This window comes from Ornithorhynchus anatinus, chromosome 18 (genome assembly GCF_004115215.2).
Source record: "Ornithorhynchus anatinus isolate Pmale09 chromosome 18, mOrnAna1.pri.v4, whole genome shotgun sequence".
Classification (NCBI taxonomy): domain Eukaryota; kingdom Metazoa; phylum Chordata; class Mammalia; order Monotremata; family Ornithorhynchidae; genus Ornithorhynchus; species Ornithorhynchus anatinus.
This window is the reverse complement of record NC_041745.1, coordinates 43,998,599-44,015,457: the sequence shown is the minus strand read 5'-3', so window position 1 is coordinate 44,015,457 and position 16,859 is coordinate 43,998,599. Positions and strand designations below refer to the sequence as shown.

Below are 16,859 nucleotides of genomic sequence, written 5' to 3'. Positions count from 1 at the left end.
TGCTTGGCACACCATAAGTGCTTAACAAGTACTATAAAGATTATTAATTACTATTATTATCACCCACAGTGCCTGCTGCTGTCTTCTTTTCCCCTCCAGGTGTTGACCCCCAAAAAGCCTCGGGTCTCACATGGTCATCTTATTTCTGCCTGCTGGCCACCATCACGCTTTTCCCGAAGCCTTGGGTCTGAGACCGTTGCCCTGTTTCTGCCCGCTGCTGCACTCTCCCCCCAAACGGCTAATATCCAGTCCCCGCACACGGCCGGCCTGGTGTGGGGCTTTCGGCTGCAGCCCCAGATGACAAGGCATCTGGCCTGGCAACCCCTGGGAAGCCTCACCGGGTTCTCCCCTGTCTGCTGCCCAACCCTGCCAGCTCCCGGCCGGGCACCCCTGACCTCCCCTGAGCTCAAGGGTTGGGCCACAACCGGGGGCTGCCCTTTCGGGGTCTATTTTCCCAGGGTGGCCTGACATCAGGAGTTGGTGCTTCTCCTCATGGTGTCCCGCGGGGCGGCTGACACCAAGTCTCCGGTCTATGGGAGAACACCGAGACCCAGAGAGGTGAAGCCACCTGCCCAAGGTCACCCAGCAGGCTGGGGCCAGAGCCGGGGCCAGAAGTCGGGTCCAAGTCCTCTGGAATGGAAGCTTCTTGTGGGCAATGAATGTGTCTTCCCCCTCTGACGTATTGTACTCTCCTAAGTGTTTAGTACAGTGCTCGATAAACACCACTGATGGATTGATCGAGCACATGTAAATAAAGCCAGGGGGCAGGGATGGGGGTCAGGAGGAGGACAGAACAGACAGTGAGGACAGGACGAGCAGGCACGTGAGGCAGTCAGTCCTATTATTTGAGCGCTTACTGTATGCAGAACTCTGTACTAGCACTTGGGAGAGTATAGTAGAACAATAAACAGACACATTCCCTGACCACAGTGAGCTTACAGTCTAGAGGGGGAGGGTGGTAAATGAAAACTTGGTCAGAAGACCCTCCATTGACCGCTGCAGGCCGGACCTCAGAGCATTCACCGAGAGCAAGACTCCTCCTCTCCCCGACCCCCCCAGCAACCCGCCCCCATCCCCTTCCATCCCTCTCCCGGCCCCGTCCAAGTTCCCGCCCACCCTGGACGCCTTGCGGCAGAAGCCCGGCCTCAGTCAAAGGCCTCTTTGTTCGTCGCTGGCCGGCCCGCTTTCGGCCCACAAGGCCTAGATGCCCCCTTTCCCTGCAGAGGCCTCGGGCTTGTGGACAGGGCCCCACCTCCTACTCTAAACCCCCTCTACCCCACCGCCTCTCTCCAACGGGCTCTTTGACCCTGCCCCCAAGACCCCCACCCCCTGGTCCCTCCGTACCCCTTCCCCTGGGCCCAGCCGCACCCCCTGCAGCCAGCACCTTGTGGATTGGGCGGACCGGGACCTGCTCTGGGGCCTCCAGTCACCAACCACCAATCTGTGCCTCAGTTACCTCATCTGTAAAAAAATGGAGATTGAGACTGTGAGCCCCATGTGGGACAACCTGATTACCATATACCTACCCCAGAGCTTAGAACAAGGCTTGGCACATAGTAAGCGCTTAACAAATACCATCATCATCATCAACCACTACACTCCAGGGTAATAATAGTAATAATTATGGTTCTTGTTAGGAGCTTACTTTGTGCCAAGCGCTGCTCTAAGCATAGATACAAGGTCATCTGGTTGGACACAGTCCCCGTCCCCCATGGGGCTGCCAGTTGCAATCCCTATTTTACAGATGAGGTAACTGAGTCATAGAGAAGTGAGGTGACTTGCCCAAGGTCACACAGTGGACAGGTGGTGGATCCGGGTTAGAACCCAGGTCCTTCTGACCCCCAGGTCTGGCCTCCAGGCTCTACCCACTAAACCGAGCTGTCCCTCACCTACCTCTATTGTCCTCTCCTCAGCACTCAGCACAGTGCTTTGCACCCTATAGACTGTAAGTTCCTTGAGCACAGAGATGGTGTCTACTAACTCTACTGTCCTCTCCTCAGTGCTCAGTACAGCGCGCTGCATGCAGCAGACTGAAAGTCAATCGTATTTACTGAGCAGTTATGGTGTGCAGAGCACTGTACTAAGCACTCGGGAGAGTATAATACAATGATAACTGAAAGCTCCTTAAGAGGAGTTCACTAACTCTGATGTCTTCTCCTCAGGGCTCAGTACAGTGCTCAGTACTGTGTGTGCAGAGCACTGTGCGCAGCAGGTGCTCGATCAAGACTGTGGATAGCTGGACTGACTGAAGACTGTTGCATTCTGAGTTTTCCACCTGCAGCAGTAGTGCCGGTTCAAACTCGGTGGAGCACGGGGCTGGGAGGAGGACGACGAACTGGATTCTCATCCCAGCTCCGCTGCTTGTCTACTGTGACCTTGGGTGAATCAATTTGCTTCTCTGAGCCTCAGTTTCCTCACTTGAACAATGGGGATTCAATATTCATTCATTCATTCATTCATTCATTCAATAGTATTTATTGAGCGCTTACTATGTGCAGAGCACTGTACTAAGCGCTTGGGATGAACAGGTCGGCAACAGATAGAAACAGTCCCTGTCGTTTGACGGGCTTGACGGGGGAGATGGACAGACAAGAACAATGGCAATAAATAGAGTCGAGGGGAAGAACATCTCGTAAAAACAATGGCAACTAAATAGAATCAAGGCGATGTACAATTCATTAACAAAATAAATAGGGTAATGGAAATATATACAGTTGAGCGGACGAGTACGGTGCTGTGGGGAGGGGAAGGAGGAGGTGGAGGAGCAGAGGGAAAGGGGGAAAAGAGGGTTTAGCTGCGGAGAGGTGAAGGGGGGAGGTAGAGGGAGTAGAGGGAGAAGGGAGCTCAGTCTGGGAAGGCCTCTTGGAGAAGGTGACTTTTAAGTAGGGTTTTGAAGAGGGGAAGAGAATCAGTTTGGCGGAGGTGAGGAGGGAGGGCGTTCCAGGACCACGGGAGGACGTGGCCCGGGGGTCGACGGCGGGATAGGCGAGACCGAGGGACGGTGAGGAGGTGGGCGGAGGAGGAGCGGAGCGTGCGGGGTGGATGGTAGAAAGAGAGAAGGGAGGAGAGGTAGGAAGGGGCAAGGTGATGGAGAGCCTCGAAGCCTAGAGTGAGGAGTTTTTGTTTGGAGCGGAGGTCGATAGGCAACCACTGGAGTTGTTTAAGAAGGGGAGTGACATGCCCAGATCGTTTCTGCGGGAAGATGAGCCGGGCAGCGGAGTGAAGAATAGACCGGAGCGGGGCGAGAGAGGACGAAGGGAGGTCAGAGAGAAGGCTGACACAGTAGTCTAGCCGGGATATAACGAGAACCTGTAGCAGTAAGGTAGCCGTTTGGGTGGAGAGGAAAGGGCGGATCTCGGCGATATTGTAAAGGTGAAACTGGCAGGTCTTGATAACGTATAGGATGTGTGGGGTGAACGAGAGAGACGAGTCAAGGATGACACCGAGATCGCGGGCCCGAGAGACTGGAAGGATGGTCGTGCCATCCACAGTGATAGAGAAGTCTGGGAGAGGACCGGGTTTGGGAGGGAATTACATACCCCATCTCCCTCCCCATTACACAGGGACCTTCGCATAGGTCAGGAACTGTCTGACCTGATTAACTTGTTCAATACCTGTCCTCCCTTGCCCCCTTAGACCAGAAGTCTACCAACTCTGTTATGTTGTTATACTGACTCTCCCAAGGACTTAGTATAGTGCTCTGCACACAGTAAGCACTCAATAAATACGATTGGTTGATTAACTGCTTAGTACAGTGCTCTGCACCTAGTAAGTGCTCAATAAATATGAACGATTGATTTCCTGACCTCAGCAAGAGACCCCCACATCCTTTCTAGAGTACGCCCACCACTCCCACCGACACCAGGTGGCTTTAATCTCTGGCCCGGTGCTACCCGGTGGGCCCCCACAGCCCTGGCACGGTGGCGTCTCCCCGGGGCCCCTCGACCGGCCCTGGGGAGGGACGGGCTGGAATCCCAGGGACCCCGCCGACCCCTCCCCCACCCGGTCGGACTCAAGGCGGCCTTGGCTCTGGAGGGTTCCTGGCTGTCCGCCGGGTTGCTATGGACACTGCCCTTAAACAAAGCCCACCGGGTGGGCAGCGGGCAGCTTCAATGAAGAGCCCCCCGCCCCCATTAGCATGGAGAGGTGTGGCTTCCAATCCCAAGAGCATTGAGAACCAAAGCATGTGCACGCACGCACACACACACGGCTGTTTCTTGGCTGGCTCGATCGAATCGGACACAGTCCCGATCACGGCCGCGGAACGAGTTGCCGACCCGCCACAGGGGTGGAAGTTGCAACCTGAACCTCATCGCCAAATGGCCACTCACCCAGCAGCTCCCACGGGCAAATTCTGACAGAATCAACATCACCCAAGGCCTTGGCCGGGGGAAGAATGCCATGCTGGAAACTCGCTGGGGACAGAACTCTGCTCCAGATGCCCAATGGGGGCACAGAGCTTTACTAGATGTCCACTGAGGGCAGGGCATTGTGATGAATGCCTGCTGGGGGGCACAGTGCCATGTTGGGTGCCCATTGGGGACAGAGTGCTGTACTAACAGCCTCCTGTAGGCAGAGTTTCAGGTGCTTAGGAACCACACAGAGATATAAACGTCTCTGCTCTCGGGAAACATCTGACTGTAAGCTTGCCGTGGGCAGGGAGCGTGTCTCCCAACTCTGTTGTATTCACGGTCAGTCATATTTATTGAGCGCTTACTGTGTGTAGAGCACTGTACTGAGCGTTTGGGAGAGTACATTAGAGCACTATAACAGACACACCCTCTGCCCACAGTGAGCTTATAGCCTAGCGGGCTGTAAATACAGTCAGCGCTCAGTAAATACAACTGATCGACTGAATGCAAGGGGACGCAACAAATGCAGTGGTAACCACCAGCAGAGATGTGAATGACAAAGCCCAGATCCGTTAAATAAACCGGACCACGAGAAAGTGGAAACACAGCCGGTAGTTCTAAGGTGGTTGATGGGATGCGGTGGCCCGGTTGTAACAATAAATAATAATAATAATAATGGCATCTGTTAAACTCTCGCTAAACATCAAGCACTGTCCTAAGCGCTGGGGCAGATACAAGCAAATCCGGTTGGACACAGTCTCTGTTCCACATAGGGCTCACAGTCTTAATTCCCATTTTACAGATGAGGTCGCTGAGGCCCAAAGAAGTGAAGTGACTTTGCCAAGGTCACACAGGAAACAAGTGGTGGATCTGGGATCAGAACCTAGGTCCTCCTGACTCCCAGTCCCGTGTTCTCTCCACTAGGTCTCAGAGAAGGAGGTGGCTTTGGAGGTGGGACAGGACATGGTTTGGTGGACTGCTGAGTGGAAGGCGTTTAGAGTGTCCAGCATAGCATTCTACCCGCAGAAGATGCTCAGCACGGTGCCTTGTCCCCGGATGGCATCCAGTACATACTGTTGAATGAATGAAAGAATGAATCCACTGAGCAGAGCTCTGGGCTAATGCCCCCTGGGATTTGGGTAACGAGGCTTCCCCGACAGGGCCGCAGCTAGCCTCGGGTCCACCTAGAGCCCGGCTAGGTGCTCAGTGCAGAGTCAACATTCAGCAGGTAACAAGAGCGGTACCCCCCAAGCCGATCTGTACCCCCCAGCCCCCACCGGGTCAGGAGCTGCTCCGGAGCAGAGCGATACCCGCAGAGGGAGACATCGGCCGCAGCTGGACAGTCGGAGACTCTCCGGGCTGGCCGGTGGGGGAAGGGTGGGAACTGGCCACCGGGGCCTCCCAAAGCATCCAAATGGAACAAAGGGGCAAAAAGAACCCTGGCCCATGGTGACGCCCCTTCATCCCACCAGGAAACCAAATCGGCTGCCCGGCCCACCCTGCCGGAAAATGGTAGCAACTATCCCCCACTGTCCCACAGCTCCCCCTGCCACCTCCCCCCATGACTCCCAGAGCATATCTTGACCGGGTACTAGGGCTCCCCCAGTTCCCATCCATCTATCTCCCCAGCATCACTTCCCTCTCTAGAGGGAAGGAGATGGGGGCAGCGCCTGGCGGAGAGTGACAGAGAAGAGAGGCTGGGAATCGGAAAAATGAAAATTAACATTTCCCTAAAAACTCTCCCCGGCCTCTACTCCACACTAACCCCCATCCTGTGCCCGGTGGGAGAGCAGAAATGCTCCCAGAACTGAGGAGCCGGGTGTCAGGAGACCCAGGTTCTGGTTTTTGCTCTCTCTGTCTCTCACCCGGACTGCTGTGTGACCTCAGGCAAGTGGCTTGACCTCTCTAGGCCTCTGATATCTGTCATCCCCCAGTGAGCTGCCCCTCCTGCCTCCCAGGGATGCAGTGAGAGTTGGGGGTGACTGTAGAGGCGAAAGCCTGATGGGGAAATGGGAGGAGGTCATCCCCGTGTTCCCTGCTCCTCAGTGGGAGCACTGCCCGGATTTCCTGTTTCCGTTGAGCTGTGGAGTTGGTCCGGGCCGCTGCGGGCACGAACGAGCCGCCAGCCCATCAGTCATACAGTTTGTTTTGCAGGTTCCATCAGCCCTGCTGAATCGGAGCCTCTCCAAACTTCTTCTTCCTGCGGCTTCACCGCGCGGCAGTCCTGCCTGTCCGCCTGCTTCCCTCCATTAGACTGGGAGCTCCTCAAGGGCAGCAGTCAATCGTATTTACTGAGCACTTACTGTGTTTGGAGTATAATATTAAGCACTTGGGAGAGTACGAGATAACAATATAACAGACACATTCCCCATCCCCAGCCAGCTTACACTCGGTACTCTCTTGGGCATTTGCTATGGCTCCGGTCACTCATTCGGTGCTCAGTACAGGGCCGCTTACTCATTCAGTGTCTGATGCTCAGTCGGCACTCAGTACAGTGTTAGTCACTCAGTCGGTGTCCGGTATAGTACCAGTTGTTCAGTACAGTGCCAGTCATTCAGTTGGCATCCAGTACAGTGCTAGTTGTTCAGCAGAGCACCGGCCACTCAGTCGGCATCCGGTACAGTCCAGGTCGTGCAGTAGAGTACGGGCCACTCAGTCGGCATCCAGTACATCCGGCTGGCACCCAACTGCTCCCTACGACTCAGATGGCAACCAGTACAGTGCTGCTTGATCACTATGACGTCAGTCACTCAGTTGGCATCCAGTACGGTGCCGACTGCTCAGTACTAGGCCGGCCGCTCGGGAGGTATCTGGTACGGTGCCCGTTGCTCAGTCAGTCGGTTGCTGAGTACGGTGCTGGTTACCAAGTTGGCATCCAGTACGGTGCCAACTCCTCAGGAAGGTTCTGGTTACGCAGTCGGTGCTCAGCTCATACCGATGATTGATGGATGATAAAATGAACAGCCCACACGCCAACACAGCATGGAACTACAAGGATATACATGTGTGCCTGTGTCTGCGTATATGGGGGCGGGGTTGGCAGGTCGGGCCACCCAGCTTACCCAGCACCTGCAGGGAAGCCCACCCAAAGGGGCCTCCTCCAAACACTTGGGAACCTCCGTGAGCCGGACGCCTGGGCACCAGGGCTCAGACAGAGCTAACAATGATTGCCGCCCCGTGGTCAAAACCGCCGTGGTTCTCCCAGTCCCTGCCCGGGTGGACTTCCAGCTCCCAAGGCCCCCTCTCCACCTGCCCCCGCTGCCATCTCCCTGCCACAACTGACTGCCGTGACCCCCTGACCCCCCTAACAGTAATCATTGTCATGGGATTCGGGGAGCGCTTACCAGGTGCCAAGCATTGTGCTAAGCTCTGGAGCGGACCCAGGATAATCAGATCACCCCCTCTGCCACCCCGACTGGCCCAATCAGGACCAGAGTCTGGGTCAGCGAGAAGGGGGGTGAGAGCACCAGATCACGGGAAGTTAGTCTTCCCCACCTAGGGTTCCTCCGTCCCCAGACATACGCATCCTGGGGGCCGGGCCGGGGGGCCGAAGGGCCGGGAGCCCCCGGGTCCGATGGCAGTTCTTGCCCAGGCTTCCCAGGTGATCCTGGGCTAGTTGTCAAGGCTCTCCGGGGCCACAGAGCTCGGGACTCCAGACTCCACCCCCTCCTTGCCCGGGAGCCCCATGAGGGATGGGGACGATGTCCGAAACGCCTCCCGAGGGCTCGGCACAGGGCCTGACACACAGTAGACAGGGTGGATTCAAGCAACGGCCCCTGGAGGTCATTGACTGTGCCACGCATCTCGTGCCCATCTGCCAATTTTAACAAAGAAAAGTGGGTGGAGGGTGGCACTGCAGTTTTTTCACAGAGCAGTAACCAACTGCAGATCCCAATCACTGACCTGGTGGGCTGGGGTCTCAAGACCCCTAAATGTACCCTCCCCTCACTTGCAACTTCCCAGAGTTTTCTCCGGGTTAAGAACTGGATTTTCTCTGTAAAGGTACTCCCACAGCAACGACCCAGAAACAAGCAGAACCCCCTCCCCCAGCACCCCCGGTCGCCCCCGCCACCCATTCCTTGGAGTCTCACGCACAGCTGTGAGCAGAACAGTGGAAACTCCTCACAGGGCATGGGACGCACCACTTGGTTCTTTTGTACTTCCCGAGCGCTCAGTTCAGTGCACGACACCCCATGGGTGATCAGTTAATACCCCTACTGCTACCGCGTCGTTGAGAGGAAGCCCAAGGTCATCAATCTGTAGCGATTATTGAGCACCTTTGTGCCGAGTGCTGTACTAACCACCTAAAAATACAAGTTGTGGTATCTGTAAGCTCTCTAAGCACCTGGAGTCAACAATCAGATGGGACACAGTTCCTGTCCCACAAAACCTCTCGGTTGTAAAACGGGGGAAGAACGTACTTCGTCCCCAGTTTACAGAAGAGGAACCTGAGGAAATGACCTGCCTGAAGTCACACAGAAGGCCCATAGAGAAGCGGGGTTTCGAACCCAGGTCTTCTGCGTCCCAAGCCTGCGGTCTTTTCCCTAGGCCCACGCTGCTGCTCGGGGCAACATCTTGAGCACCAGTGTCCAGAGAGGACTTGACTAAGTATAATGTAGTAGGTAAAGAGATTCCGGTCTACTGTGTGCAGAAAACTGTAACAACACAACAACATCAATGGTATTTGTTAAGCGCTTACTATGTGCTAAGCACTGTTCTATGCGCTGGATAGATACAAGGTAATCAGGGTGTCCCATGTGGGGCTCACAGACTTAACCCCCATTTTACAGATGAGGTCACTGAGGCAAAGAGAAGTTAAGTGACTCGCCCAAAGCCACACAGCAGACAAGTGGTAGAGCCGGGATTAGTACTGAGCTTTTGGGAGAATACAATAGAGTTGATATTCGCAATCCCTGTCCTCAAGGAATTTAGAGTCTGCTCTGTGCAGAGCGCTGAACTGAGCACTTGGACAAGAACGGCAGAAGAGACGGACACTATCCCTGCCCTCAGGAAGTTTATCATCTCACTGGGGGAGACAGACAGTGAGGTCCATGAGGAGCAGTAGGAAAGAGGAGAAAAAGAAGAAACATGGCCTAGTGGAAAGAACCCCGGCCTGGAAGTCCAAGGATGTGGGTTCCGATCCCAGCTCTGCCACTTCTCAGCCGTGGTGACCTTGGACAAGTCACTTCACTTCTCCGTGCCTCCGTTTCCTCATCTGTACAACAGGAGTCAGAACCTGCTCTTCCTCCTACTTAGTCTGTGAGCCCTGTGTGGGACAGGGACTGTGTCCGGCCCAATTATCATATATCTACCCCAGTGCTTAGAACAGTCCTTGACGTATAGTAAGCGTTTAACAAACACTATAACAGTTATTACTATTATTATTATTATTGTTATAAGGAGCTGCAGGGAGGAGTCAGGGGAGTCTCTGCAACCCCTCTGTTTCCACTTACAGACGTTTTATATAGCACATTGGACTGCTTTATTTTTTCCAGATCCTAAGAGATGGAGCTTTCCATACAGACCTACGCTCCTGTGGGAAAATAAACAGATAGCTACGTCTCCCTTCTTACTATATTAGTGGCCCGTAATCCAGGCCACATGATCAATAAACTCCAGAAAAATTAAATCGGGCTGACAGTCTTAAGCAAAATGCGAGTCGAGGAGAAGCGTATTCAGACTGCGGTGGGTGTGTGGGTTTTAGAGTTACGGGCTGGGGGCGGCGGGGGGGAGAGGGGAAAGGGAAAGGATGGGGAGGGGCAAAGGGGAAATCATTTTTCTCCCGGAAGGCGGAGGCTCTCGGGGATTTTTCCTGAGCAAAGTTGCCAATTAAAGACCGAGCACGGCCCACTCCCTGCTTCCTCCCTCCCGTTCCCGCTCGGCTGGCTCAGATTTCCCGCTCAACCAGGAAGGCTCTGCTTGAGGCTCTGCTCAAGGCCGCTGGCTTCCCGGGGGTGGGAGGTGGCGGGAGGGGGAGAAAACTGGTAAGGAATCTCACGGTGGGGCTGAGCGGCTGCTGCTGGAAGCAAGGAATGGCAGCAGCAGGAGCCAATGAAGACGGCAGAGTGAACTGGGGCCTAGAGCCTGGGCCTGAGAGTTAGAAAGACCCGGGCTCCACCACTCGCCTGGTGGGTGACCTGGGGCAAGTCACTTCACTTCTCTGGGCCTCAGTTAACTCACCTGTAAAATGGGGATTAAGACAGTGAGCCCCATGTGGGACAGGGACTGTGTCCAACCTGATTATACCTACTCCAGTGCTTCGTACAATAATTGGCACCTAGTAAGTGCTTAGCAAGTGCTTATCCTCTAGACTGAAAATCCACTGTGGGCAGGGATTGTCTCTCTTTATTGCTGTACTGTACTTTCCAAGGGCTAGGTACAGTGCTCTGCACACAGTAAGTGCTCAATACATACGATTGAATGAATAACAAATACTACTGAAAAAACAAACCAACAGCAGGAGGAACAATTAGCAGCAGAAGAGACAACAACGATAACAGCAGAACCCATGACAATAGAAGAAGTGACGGCAACTCTCAAATCAATATCAACTACGGTATTTGTTAAGCGCTTACTATGTGTCAGGCACTGTACTAAGCTCTGGGGTGGATACAAGCAAATCAGGTTGGACCCAATCCTTGTCCCATATAGGACTCACAGTCTTACTCCCCATTTGACAGGTGAGGTAACTGAGGTCCAGAGAAGTGAAGCGACTTGCCCCAGGCCACCCGGCAGACAAGTGGCAGATCTGGGATTAGAACCCATGACTTTCTGACTCCCAGGCCTGTGCTCTAGCCTCTGAGGGGTCTTGGGGCAGAACTGGAGGTGACGTTGACCATCTGTCCATCTGGGGAAATTTCCCCACTGGGTTACCCAACCCAGCGGGGCTTCCGTTCAACTCACTGGTCGTCCCTCGGAGGGGTGGTGGGGTTTTCTCTGCTTTCGGGGGTGGGGAGTGGAGGTGAAAAGGGGGTCAGGGAAAGAGGGTCGGGGATTGGCCTCCACACATTGGAAATCTTCCCAGACTATTTGGGACTGCGGCAACTTTCTAGAGAAGCTGTATGGCTTAGTGGAAATAGCACAGGCTTGCTAGTCAGGGGACATGGGTTCTAATCCATAACAATAATAAATATTATGATTAACTCTCCCATGGCCAGGGGGTCTCCCGTGCCCACCAATGGGAAGAGGGCGGGCCACCACTCTCCTCCCAGGGCTGGGTTGGTGCCCCCCAGGCGAGCCCGAACCCCTCCTCACCCTGTTATTATTTGATGGTATTGATTAAGCGCTTACTGCGTGCTAAGCCCTGGGCTAGATAGGCGATAATCAGATCAGTCGCCGTGCCAGGCCGACCCTGGGCTGACACACCACGGCGGGGAATGGGAGGGTGAAGGCAGGGAGGGGCCGGCCCCCCTGCTCTTAAATTTACTTCCCTTCCCCGAAATTTATTTGAAACATCTACCTCCTCTTGTAAGATCACAAGCTTCTTGCAGGCAAGGACCACACTTCCCAACTCATTTCACACTCTCCCAAGCACTGAGTACAGTGCTCTGCACCTACTCAGCGTTCAGTATATACCATTGATTCATTGATTTTATGCTAAGAGGAGGAAATTGGGGGCACAGAGTGGTTGAGTGTCTCATCCGAGGTCACACAGCTGGCCTGTGGCAGAGCCGGGCTAGAAACCCAATCCCCGGGTTCTCTGTGCTAGGCTGCCTCTTGGGGTTCAGGGGTTGGGCTGAGGTGACCCCTGGGCTACAGAGACACAGCACTGGTAGAACAGTGCAGAGCATTACCGCTCAGTACAGTGCGTGATACGCACTCAATAAACTAGACTGTAAATTCGTTGTGGGCAGACAACACAGCTACCACTTTTGTGGTGTTGTACTCTCCCAAATACTCACTGCAGTGCTCTGCAACAGTAAGCGTTCAATAAATGCCACTGATTAAATACCACTGACTGACTGATTCTTGAGTGCCGAAGGGATTAGCAGAGTGGGGAGGGTCTGACAGGCGGGAAGGCGATTCCCCCCTCCCCCAACCACCATAAGAGGAGTCAGACAGTCAATCAATTGAGTGCTTAATGTGTGCAGAGCACTGTATTAAGCGCTTGAGAGAGTATGATATAATAATAAATAGACACATTCCTTACCCACAATGAGTTTACAGTCTAGAGGAGGACACAGACATTAACGTAAATAAATAAAGTACAGATATGGACATAAGTGGTGTGGGGCTGGGGGGGGATGAATAAAGGAAGCAAGTCTGCATGATGCTGAAGGGCATGGGAGAAGAGGAAAGGAGGGTTTGGTCAGGGAAGGCTTCTTGGAGGAGGTGGGCCTTCAAAAAGGCCTATGGAGGGAGGGGAGAGTCATTGTCGGCTATGAGGAGGGAGGACATTGGAGGCCAGAGGCAGAACGTGGGCGAGAGGTAGGCATAGATGAGATGGAGGTACGGTGAGAAGGTTGGCATTAGAGAAGAGAAGTGTGTGGGCTGGGGTATGGTAGGAGAGTAGCAAAGTGAGGTAAAAGGGGGCAAGGTGATTGAGGGCTTTAAAGCCAATGGTGAGGAGTTTCTGTCTGACGAGGACGTGGGTGGACAACCACTGGACTGGATTGAGGAGCAGCATGGCTGAGGAGCAGCAGGGCTCAGTGGAAAGAGCACGGGCTTTGGAGTCAGGGCTCATGAGTTCGAATCCCAGCTCTGCCACTTGTCGGCTGTGTGACTGTGGGCAAGTCACTTAACTTCTCTGTGCCTCAGTTCCCTCATCTGTAAAATGGGGATTAAGACTGTGAGCCCCACGTGGGACAACCTGATTCCCCTATGTCTACCCCAGCGCTTAGAACAGTGCTCGGCACATAGTAAGCGCTTAACAAATACCAACATTATTATTATTACTGGACGTTGTTGAGTGGGGAGACGCAGCCTGAACGTTTTTGTAGATAAATGATCGGGGCAGCAGAGTGATGAACGGACTGGAGTCGGGGGAGACAGGAGGCAGGGAGGTCCGTGGGGAGGCTGATGCAGTGAGCTCCACTTACCCAGCACAACACGGAGATCTCTCAGTCTCCCCTCCCTTCCTCAGTTCTGGTTTAGCAGTTCCACCCCTATACCCCTTAACCCGGGCCCTGCCCCTGTCCCACCCCATCCCCCCCCCCGCAGAAATGCCTCAGAGAGACCCCCCACACCCTGTTCAGGCACCAGCCCGTGGACGTCGAGTAACTCCCAGCCCCCCACCCTGGCCTGCCCCAGCCTTGACACTCAAGTGCTCCCAACACTGAACCTCAGGGATTCTTTTAGATCTGTACATTAAATGGCTCCCTCTTCCTCTTACAGCTCTCCCTGCCTCCCCCTTGAGGGCAGGGATCCAGCGCTCAGTACAGTAGTCTACCCACACTATAAGCTCCTTGAAGGCAGGAACCATGTCTACTAACTCTACTAACTCTATTGTCATCTCTCAAACACTCAGTACAGTGCTCTGCACACAGTAGATGGTAAGCTCCTGGAGGGCAGAGATCACCCCTACTTACTCGATTGTATTTTCCCAAGCGCTCATTACAGTGCTCTGCGCCCAGTAAGCACTTAATAAAGAGCACACTATTGCAATATCCTTATGTTTTCCCCCCACTCCCACTGTTAAATAACTGTGGTGTGTGTTAAGCATTTACTATGTCGCAATCAGTGTACTAAAACACTACACTGTTCCAAAATCATTTCTGCCTGACTGCCTCCCTGTTAGAGCTGGGGTATTATTGCATCGTACTCTTTCAAGCGCTCAGTACAGTGCTCTGCACACCGGAATAGCTCAATAAATAGGACTGAATTAATTGTAGCCCCTGGGATGGAGAATGGGGTCTCATTTCTGTTTAATCGCCCCAGGGCTTAGGACTTTGCAGTGCACACAATAAGTGCTCAGGACGGATCACTGATAAATCAATCGGTGGTCTTTAATGAGAGCTTACTGTGCATAGAGCACTGTGCTGAGCGTATGGGAGAGGAAGAGAGAGAAGACCCGATCCCTGCCCACGAGTAGTTTACAGTCTACTGGGTGGCAGAGCGCTTGGGAGAGGACTGTGGAGTTAGTAGACAGGATCCCTGCCCGAGTGGAGCTTACAGTCTACCCTGTGGCTGGCAGACCGCTGAACTGAGCGCTAGGGAGAGTAGTAGACACGATTTCTGCTCTCGAGGAGTTGAAAAACTAGTGAGGCGAGTATAAGATGAGCTGGATGAGAAACCAAGGGTGGAGAAAGTAAGTCTGTGAGAGTGTGCATGTATTTTGTGTGAGACATAAGAGTTGTGTTGTGGGGGGGGGAGGTAGCGTGAGAGTGTACAAGATTGAAGATGTGAATCAAGAATGCAGTCGCGTGTGTGTGTGTTTGTGTATGTGTGCATGTGGGGGGCGATGGGGTGTTTGAGCGTGTACAAGAATGAAGATGTCAATCAAGAATGCAGTTGCGTGTGTGTGTGTGTGTGTATGTGGGGGGCGATGGGGGTTTTTGAGCGTGTACCAGATTGAAGATGTCAATCAAGAATGCGGTTGCGTGTGTGTGTGTGTGTATGTGGGGAGCGATGGGGGGGTTTTAGCGTGTACAAGATTGAAGATGTCAATCAAGAATGCAGTTGCGTGTGTGTGTGTGTGTGTGCGCGTGTGGGGTGCGATGGGGTGTTTCGAGCGTGTATAAGCTTAAAGAGGTGAACAAGAATGCAGTTGCGTGTGTGTGTGTGTGTGCGCGTGTGGGGGGGGGCGATAGGGTGTTTTGAGCGTGTGCAAGATTGAAGATGTCAATCAAGAATGCAGTTTTGTGTGTGTGTGTGTGTGTGTGTGTGCGGGGGGGGGGGCGATGGGGTGTTCTGAGCGTGTACGAGATTAAAGAAGTGTATCGAGAGCGGAGCTGTGTTGTGTGTGCGAGTGTGAGTGAGAGAGAAAGAGGAGTGCTTGAGGGCGCACGAGATTGAAGTTGTGTTTCGAGAAAGTAGCTCTCCCTGTATGCTGTGTGCGTGTGTGTATCCACCTCCCCACGGCGTGTGGGGCCTCTCCCCCCGAACCCCAAGCCCCCTCCCGGTCCGCCCCCCTCGACAAGGGGCGAGTCCCACTTTTTCGGGCTGGTCCCGGGTCCCCCGCACCCCCATCCCCCCCCCCCCGATGGCAGAGGGACGGTCCCCTCCCCCCAGGACCGGCCCCGCTGGCCCTCGGCTCACCTAAAAAGAGGCAGAGGAGGTCGACGCAGGCCAGCAGGATCCTGCGGCTGCCCGGCCGGCCGGGGGACGGTCCTCCCGGCCCTCCTCCTCCTCCTCGGCCTCCTCCTCCTCCTCCGCTCTTGGTGTCCGGCACGATGGCTTTGTCGTACTTATAGCTCTGCATGGTGCCGGGCCGGGGGGCGAGCAGAGCCAGATGCCCGGGGGCAGCTCCAGGTGTCAGGGTGCAAGGAGGGTGTGTGTGTGTGTGTGTGTGTGTGTGTGTGTGTGTATGGGGGGGGGGGTTCTGCCCGGCCTGGGGGCAGCTCGGTGAGATTTGGGGGGGCGGGGGGACAGGGGAGGGGGGGTCTCTAGCTCGACGGGCGCTCCGGCCCCGGGGTCGCCAAGCACTGGACTTCGCCGCTCTGCCGAGCAAGGACGGCTTTTCCGTCCCCTTAAAAGCGTCCTGGGCCCGCCCCCCGCCCCCGGCCCCCCTCCCCATCCCGCCCCCAGACCCCGGTCCCGCCCCCGGCCCCGCCCGCTCGGCTCGGACCAGCGGGGCAGGACCGGCCGCGGGTCCTGGGGAGGTAGGGAGGGTCTTCCCCAAGCAACCGGGCTCCGGGACAACGGGTGGGGGGTCGGGGGTCGTCCAGGGTGGGGGACAGCAGGGAGAAGGGAGGGGCCCAGGCTCCTCGCCCCGTCCCGGCTGGACGGTCCTGACCTTAGCTGAGCCCGGCCGGGAGGACCTGGGGGTCGAGCCTGGGGGGGCGGGTCAAGCCTGGGGGGTCCCAGGGGACCCCGACCCGACCCGAGGCTAATAATAATAATGTTGGTATTGGTTAAGTGCTTACTCGGGGCCAAGCACTGTGCTAAGCGCTGGGGGAGATACAAGGTCATCAGGTTGTCCTACGTGGGGCTCACCGTCGTCGTCCCCCATTTGACAGATGAGGGAACTGAGGCCCAGACTCGCCCCAGGTCACAGCTGACAGGTGGCAGAGGGGGGATTCGAACCCAAGACCCCCTACTCCCAAGCCTGGACTCTTTCCACTGAGCCCCGCTGCTTCAATAAAGTATTTGTTAAGCGCCTACTATGTGTCAAGCACTGTTCTAAGCACTAGTGGGGATGCAAGGTAATCAGGTCCCACGTGGGGCTCATAGCCTTCACCCCCATTTTACAGATGCGGTAACTGAGGCACAGAGAAGTGAAGTGACTGGCCCAAAGTCACACAGCTGACAAGTGGTGGAGCCGGGATTCGAACCCATGACTCCCAAACCCGTGCTCTTCCCACTGAGCTGTGCTGTTGTGAATGGCTGGTCCAGGGGTTGGGGAGCTGG

General features: G+C 54.9%; 1 protein-coding gene across 1 annotated transcript in view; it reads right to left on the bottom strand.

Annotated features, from left to right (window-relative positions):
- PLPP3 (phospholipid phosphatase 3) overlaps window positions 1-15,846 on the bottom strand; it is a 36,364-nt gene extending 20,518 nt beyond the window's left edge. Inside the window, exon 1 of the mRNA XM_029046496.1 lies at window positions 15,549-15,846. Coding sequence (XP_028902329.1) covers window positions 15,549-15,711 — 163 coding nt within the window. The 5' untranslated portion in view covers window positions 15,712-15,846. The remainder of the gene's footprint in view (window positions 1-15,548) is intronic.
- Between the last annotated feature and the right edge of the window lie 1,013 nt (window positions 15,847-16,859).